At 37.4% G+C, this 7612-nt stretch overlaps 1 protein-coding gene and 1 long non-coding RNA gene across 2 annotated transcripts; both read left to right on the forward strand.

The window, feature by feature from the left end:
* Window positions 1–1405: 1405 nt before the first annotated feature.
* Window positions 1406–2727, forward strand: LOC141009692 (polymeric immunoglobulin receptor-like). The gene is made up of 5 exons (XM_073482383.1): window positions 1406–1466; window positions 1716–2036; window positions 2146–2445; window positions 2579–2631; window positions 2716–2727. The coding sequence occupies exons 1-5, from the start codon at window positions 1421–1423 to the stop codon at window positions 2725–2727; spliced, it is 732 nt and encodes a 243-aa protein (XP_073338484.1). The 5' UTR covers window positions 1406–1420.
* Window positions 2728–2760: 33 nt separating this feature from the next.
* On the forward strand, window positions 2761–3979 carry LOC141008956 (uncharacterized). The gene is made up of 4 exons (XR_012180109.1): window positions 2761–2813; window positions 2974–3008; window positions 3469–3525; window positions 3699–3979. It is a non-coding gene; the product is annotated as an uncharacterized lncRNA (long non-coding RNA).
* The last annotated feature ends 3633 nt before the right edge of the window (window positions 3980–7612 follow it).

Consider the following 7612-nt stretch of genomic DNA (forward strand, 5'->3'; position numbering starts at 1 on the left):
GTCCCCGCTTTCACCCGTCATCTCCTCCAGTTGGTCATGCCCAGAATATCAAAAGAACGGTGAGACCTCTAGACCTGAGAATGTTCGTCTTTCGTTAACACATCACATTACAGGAATGTTTCATTAAAAAAACATTCTGTAATCTGAGGCCTTAATAACATCCTGAAAACATTTTCCGAATGTTGCAGTGAGAATGTTCTACCTTTGTTAACATATAAAATTGTGGGAATGTTTTATAAAAAACGTGATGTAATCTGAGGCCTTAATCAGAATCAGAATCAGAAATACTTTATTGATCTCCAAAGGGAAATTGCTTACGTTACAGCTGCTCCCATTCAAAGTTCTGAATATGCAGAAAATAATGATAATAACAATAATAACAATATCTATATATAAAGAACAACAAAAACAAAACAAAAATACAAGAAATGTACACTCCACTAGAATAAATATACATTATACACAGAGCATGTGGGATGTGGGAACATTTCCTGCTAGCTGGGATGTAGAACTTAAAGAGGACCATGTAACTTATCAATGTACTGTGTGGTTACAGAAGGGAGCTGGTGATGTTGATAAAACTATTTTCATCACTTTTGGTGAGAGGACTTTTTTTGTCAACTTTGCAAAAACTGGACTGCTAAGTCAGTATACCTCAGAAAATGTTATATCCAAATGTAGATTTTTTTTTGAAGTTTTGTGGCATTTTTTATTGATGTCAGAACACTGACACTGTGCCTTTAAGGGCAGCCTCACAGAGCCTCTGGCCATACATACAGCAACTTTTGAAACTTAACTTAGTATATCTGTGATGACTAATATGGGGCTAACTTTGTGTATATTTCAACTATTGTCATTCTCCTTAACCATGACGTGTTTGAGTTATCTCATAGTGGTTAATGGTTATTAATTTAATGAACATGATAATTATATAATCTCATGTGAACTGCTTGATGCAAAATTGAACACTTCAGAAGCTGTTTTCAGACAGCGACATTTGGTTAGCTCTGTCAACAAAGGCATACATGTTGATATTTTAGCATACATGGTAATTCTATTTTTAATACGTGGTGATGTATTTTTGAAGCTGCATACAGCAAGGTGTCAGAGTCCATCTGGTTTTCTGCTTCAACACATGGTGAAGAGGAAGTAAAGTTTCACAAGAGAAAAACTTCAGCGAGGGAACCATGCAGTGATATCAAGAGCATTTCATTTTATTTTCAACTGACTGTACAACTTTCTGAAAGCACGCGGTAGCTGCAAAGATATTTATAGACATCATCTTAATAACCAATGTAAGACAACTTCCTGACAGTTGGAGGAAGAGAAATTTAAAGTGGTACAATTAGGAAATTTAGGAAGTAGGCAGTCAGTCTTGCTGTGCACCGGCTCGTGTCGTTTTCTCTGCTCACTCACTGACATGGCTGTTCATCTCAGCTTTCTTCTCCTCCTCACTGGACTCACAGGTCAGTCACAGGAAACATTTTATAATTGTGTATGTCTAATGCTTCTAATGTTCACAAGATGATATAATAATGATAACTGCTGGTGAGACAAGTTTTGTTCTACAGTTTTTAATTAATAGATTTTGAAGACTATAATGAGTTAGTATGTGAAACAACAACTGATATGAAAGTCTACATTAGGCAAGTCATATGAATGAAAATATTATTGTGAATATGTCCATTAAAATGTTGCATTTGTTGTTGTTGCAGGAATTCACAGCATAACTACAGTCAGTAAAGTGTCAGTGAAGGCTGGAGGCTCCATCTCTATCCCATGTCTCTATGAGTCACGATACATAAACAATGTAAAATACTTATGTAAAGGATCTGATTGGAACTCCTGCTCATATGCAGTTAAAACACACAAACAAAGTTCAGGAAAGTTTTCAATCTCTGATGACAAAATCCAAAGAATCTTCACTGTGACCATAAAAGATCTGATGGAACAGGACGCTGGTTATTACTGGTGTGTTGTGGAGATTAATGATGGGGGAGATAATGGAAAGTATTTCCACCTGTCAGTCACCAGAGGTAAGATCTCTGCACATTTCAAATCTTTTGTGAAAGTATGCATCCATCAGTTGTTAATGCTGTAACACTTTGGAAATGGTATCCAGAATTTGATTTGTTTCCCCTCCAGTTACACCCAGTCTCTATGTGGATCATCAGGAGATTACAGGAGTAATTGGAGAGAAAATAACCATCAAGTGTTACCATGGTTATCCTGGAGTGATACAGTGGTGCAGGCTGGGCGGCTCCTGTGTGACGGAGCCATCTGGATTAATAGATGGAACAGAAGTGACCACTGATAGGAGTGTCCCCAATGTGTTTACTGTGGCTATGATTGTGCTGAAGACAGAGAGCAGCGGCTGGTACTGGTGTGTGCAGGGAGACTTACAGATGCCAGTGCATTTAACTGTTCGTGAGAAATCTACAACTGGTGAGTAATATCAGTAATTATATATTCTGAATATACAATTGTAAATTATAATCTTGATCTAATATAGATAAGATATTATGATTCATTAGTACGGCAACAAGTTCAATTTGTGAATCTCACCTTCGTTTTGCAGAAAAAGCAGCAACCACAGTTGACAGTGAAGAGCACAGGTCAGAAGTTTTGCATGTACATGAAGCTACATTGTTGTTGTTTAAACCAGTCTGTTTATCTTAATTCATTTGTATTGTGTGTTTTAAATGCATGCTGCAGGGATCAAGTTGACCTAAAGAGCATCATCATCCCTTTGAGTTTGTTGATCCTTGCTCTCATGGTGACCTTGTTCGTCTGGTTTATGTTAAAAAGACACAGTAAGTCTACCCTGATATTTAATAAATCTAACTCATACCTGTTTATTTATTTACCTCTTTATTATTCATAAATATTTATACTTTAAATGTAGACTATTGTGCATTCATGTCATTGAGCAGTGACAGTTTGTAAAAGGAGTTTTCACTGTTTCACTTTTAGAGCTGACCAAAGTAGAATCGTCAACCACAACAGCAGTAAGATATGTTGATTCATTTCCCAGCAACAAGACAGAGACATGCTATTGTGAACGTTAGCTTAACTTGCAGTGATACCAAGGAAAATCAAGCTAATACAGGAGAATATCAAACCTTGTGGGGTTTCTTTTTTTAAGCAGGTCATATAATAATCATATAATTTGGTGAATAGAAAAATGGTGAATTCCAACCAGAGCTAGAAAAGAAAAGAGCTAAAAGAAGAAGAAGAAGAAGAAGAAGAAGAAGAAGAGCATCAAGTGTATTATTTTGAAAATAACCACAGAATGGAATAGAATAAGGTTTTAGTAACTCTGGTCATTCCACTGATCTTGTGTTCGCCTTAAAAAAGGAAGTATTTATTTACTGTCATGTTTAAGTCATCAAACCTGATCATGTCTGATAAAACAGCGTTAAGCTGCCTTCATTTTCTGTAATAACATTCAGTTTGTTCTTTCATCAGGCTGAAGAGGAAGTAACATACAGTGATGTTAAGCATGTGAGACGTTCTTCAGGCAAGGTAATCTGTAATTTGTGGTACCATTAACGACGCTAAAAGACACTCAACTAGAACTTAATGTCTCACCGTGCACATATGTTATTGATTAAAGCAAAAAGCAACAACAAAAGAAACATAAACGGTTAAACTGCGTAACTGATCTGTTTCTTGTCTGTCTCTTCCTGTCCACTCAGAGGTCAGATGCTGAGATGAAGAGTGATGTTGACGTGGTGTACAGCTCTGTTGTTACACAGGGTGAATTATAAGATCTGAACCCAGCCTCATACACTTTCTCACATTCATGGTGAAGCTTTTTCGCACAGGTTTTTAGCCACGTTTACAACATGGCTGTAGTGATGAGGATGTAAGTCTGTCTACCTGCCACTGAAGTATAACATAGAGCCATGTTGTAAATTGTGTTATGCCATCCAATACATTTAATAGTTATTACAATTAAGATAATTGGCCGTTTGAATGTAAGATGTGCTTTCACGTGTGTTTTATTGGATAGTACCTTTCATTGATGTGTGTTTTGCCATATTAAGGTTTGTGCTCCACTAGCCTGTCCTGCTATTGTGCAGTTGGAGTTGGCTCCTTTTAAATGTTTCAGTGCAGTGTGCACACTGATCTTCAACAGGGCAGGATGTGGAGCAACACTTTTTTTGACCGTAGATTGTAGACTATGTTTTTTGGTTGTAAGAAAGTCATCATACAAATAAAATACACATTTTGTGTTGATTTTGTTGTTTGTGATGTCTGTGGAATAAACATCAGTGTTTTACTCACTCCGTGCCTCATCATTGGATATTCAATCAGGGGGAGTTGTTAGACTACACATGTCAGAACCCTTCACATCCTGCAGTGGCACCAAAGGTTTTTAACAAGTTGCCACTACAGTCAGGTCAACACTTTTTGTTTATGACCACTAGACTCAGATTTGCCTTGTCCTTAGAGCTAATTAGCAAATGTTAGCATGTTTACACGAAGTAAGATGATGAACACGGCAAACACATGTACCTAATAGTATGTTAGTATGGACACTGTGGAGAAGTTTAGCATGCTAAAGTTAGCATGTGGCTCAAAGCACCAGTGTGTACAGTGAACAGCCTCAGAGCTGCTGGAATGGATGTAGATGCTTTATGGTTTATCTTTAATCTTTCTTCCTAATTGTTAGTATTGTTCTGTTTTCAACAGCATCTGTTACACGACAGATGTTACCCCTACCCCGGCATCTAATCATCAGTGTTTTTTGTTCTTTTTCTCAAATGACAGTGTTGCAATGTGTTTTCATCACTATCGTTTGGCTTTGCAGTAACTTATTTCTACTTCTTGTATTTTGAGGTTTCACACCTCTTCTCTATTCTTTAGTAAGGAGGTGTAAAAACCCTGGGCCCAGGTTTTTTGTATATGAAGTGAAAATCAGGAATTAGAAAATCATTCTGTCAGTGCGCTTGTTCATGCAGTTGAGTCTTACTCTGCTCTCTCTCTGACATGGCTGTTACCCTAAGCTTCCTCCTCATCTTCATCGTACTAAAAGGTCAGTCGAAGATCATGTTCCAATTTATAGCTATGCCTTTTTAAGCTTCTAATGGTCTAATAATGATGTTCATGAGGACAAGTATATTTAGTAAAATTCTCAAGCTTTTGTTTAATATTTAAAAAATATATATTGGCCTGAAATGTAAAACAACAGCTAATGAACATCTACAACAGGCAGGTCATATAAAGGAAGATTGTTTTGTGTGAATATATTCATTAAAGTGCTGTATTTGTTGTTGTTGCAGGAATTCACAGCATAACTACAGTCAGTGAAGTGTCAGTGAAGGCTGGAGGCTCCGTCTCTATCCCATGTCTCTATGAGTCACGATACATAAACAATGTAAAATACTTATGTAAAGGATATTATTGGAACTCCTGCTCATATGCAGTTAAAACAAACAGACAAAGTTCAGGAAAGTTTTCAATCTCTGATGACAAAATCCAAAGAATCTTCACTGTGACCATAAAAGATCTAATGGATCGAGACGCTGGTTATTACTGGTGTGCTGTGGAGATTAATAATGGGGGAGATGAAGGAAAGTCTTTTCACCTGTCAGTCACCAGAGGTAAGAACCCTTTAGACATCTTTATTCAAATCCTTTGTTAAATTTTAACAATTTTTACAAATACACTGAGGAGGGTTCATTGTTTGCTCTGGAGCCTGATTATTAGGCTACCCACATTTTTCTGCTCAATCATTTTCCCCTGAAGGTACACCTGCTCTGTATGTGGATCATCAGGAGATTAAAGGATTTGTTGGAGAAGAAATAACCATCAAGTGTTACCATCCTAACCGTGGAGAAATGAAGTGGTGCAGCCTGGGCGGCTCCTGTGTGACGAGGTCGTCTGGATCAATAAAAGTAACAAGAGAGACCATCAGTCGGAGGGTTCATGTTTTCACTGTGACTATGAGTGGACTGAGGACAGAGAGCAGCGGCTGGTATTTGTGTGTCAGAGGAGATTTCCAGATGCCAGTGCATTTAACTGTTACTGAGAAACCTACCACTTGTAAGTACTATAAGTGATTTAAATTTATTATAAAAATCTCTAGCATAAATGTTTGGATTTACGCCTACAGAAGTGATATGAGCATTAATTATTATCATATTATAATGGTAATCATTGGGCAATTTTCAATTATACACCCACAGCACATTTAATCACCTTGTCACCGACTCCTGCAAGTGAAGCGCCCCCAGCTCAGCATGACCAGCCAAGGTTGGTGTAGCCTTTGCTTTACCTTACAGTATTCAGAGAACTGCAGCCATTTTGTGCTCCATCTTTATATGTTTTACTGACACTTAATAAGTTTGAGATCCATTTAAATTAACATTTACAGTTTTGTGAAACTGTTGCATGTTTTATAACCAAGATGATGAAAAGATTTTAGACTATATTGTGATGACTTTTGTTTGTTTTTAATTCATTTCTATTGTGTGCTTAAAATGTGCAGTTCCTCCAGTTTCTCAACAAGTTTTATCATCCGTCTGAGCCTGTTGGTCTTGTTTGTAATGGTGACCTCGTTCATCTTGTTTATGGTCAAAAGACGCAGTAAGTATACGGTAAAGTGATGAGTTCATGTGAAAAACAATGTGGTTATTCTGAAATATTTAGTTTGAAATGAGGACTATTGTGAATTATTGTTGTTGAGCATTCTCAGTCAGTCATTTTATTGTCTCTCTTTTAGACCAGAGAAAAGAGTCTTCAGCCACAACAACGGTAAAACATGCAGATTCATTTCCCAATAAATGTTTTCACAGAGAAGGCTTTTTACTATGTATACTATGTGTACTGTAGCATTTTTTATTCATAAGAAGGTACAGTCACCACAGCTGGAACTCAACCAATCATGTCTTTGATCATAAAGCTATACTATAGTCTTGGAAAGATGGTCATGTAGGTGTAATCTAATAAACTTGTGTATTCTTTCTGTAAATGACATTTGTTTGTCTCCTTCTCAGGAACAACAGGAGGAAGTAAGATACACATCAGACGGTGCTGTAACCTTCAACCTTTAAAGCATAGTATGTTACACACACCAGTGCATTTAAATGCTTTTTTTGTTTTACAATCGTCACCTGTAACTAAATTAAACACATTTGAAATTGATCAAACTTTCACATCTATCTGTCCTTCTTTACCCATAGGTCCCATGAGAAGAGTGAAGTGGAAGTAATATGAAGTTCTGTGGTGAAGGGTCGCTATTAAGACACACAAACCCAGTCTGACACTTTACACATACTTTCATTCAGTATTTTCTGCAGACCTTTCTGTTGTTGGTCTCACCAAATGAACGTGTTACATATTAATTAAGTCACTTCATTTGTTTTTTTGTTGATTTGTTTTTTCCAAACTTGCATCACTTTTTCTTTGCACAGCACAGTGTCTGTCACGATCTCATTTTGTGGGGGATTCTTTGTGTTTTGGTGCTTGGTTGTGTTTTCTGTTTTGCTTGCAGAGGTGCACTGAGAGGCTGGGCGGAGCTCGCTGTCCCTGGAGTCGCTGACGCACACGCACCTGCAGCAGGTCGGCAGTCAGCGCCTGCTGATAGCCCTGCTCTCCACGCTAC

Source organism: Pagrus major, chromosome 15 (genome assembly GCF_040436345.1).
Source record: "Pagrus major chromosome 15, Pma_NU_1.0".
Taxonomy (NCBI): Eukaryota; Metazoa; Chordata; class Actinopteri; order Spariformes; family Sparidae; genus Pagrus; species Pagrus major.

Excerpts from the sequence above, each read along its gene's own strand:
- LOC141009692 (XM_073482383.1), top strand. The coding sequence starts at position 1,421 with ATGGCTGTTCATCTCAGCTTTCTTCTCCTCCTCACTGGACTCACAG. Across the intron at positions 2,037-2,145 it reads CCACCTGTCAGTCACCAGAG|TTACACCCAGTCTCTATGTG; the intron begins GTAAGATCTCTG and ends TTTCCCCTCCAG. Across the intron at positions 2,446-2,578 it reads TCGTGAGAAATCTACAACTG|AAAAAGCAGCAACCACAGTT; the intron begins GTGAGTAATATC and ends TTCGTTTTGCAG.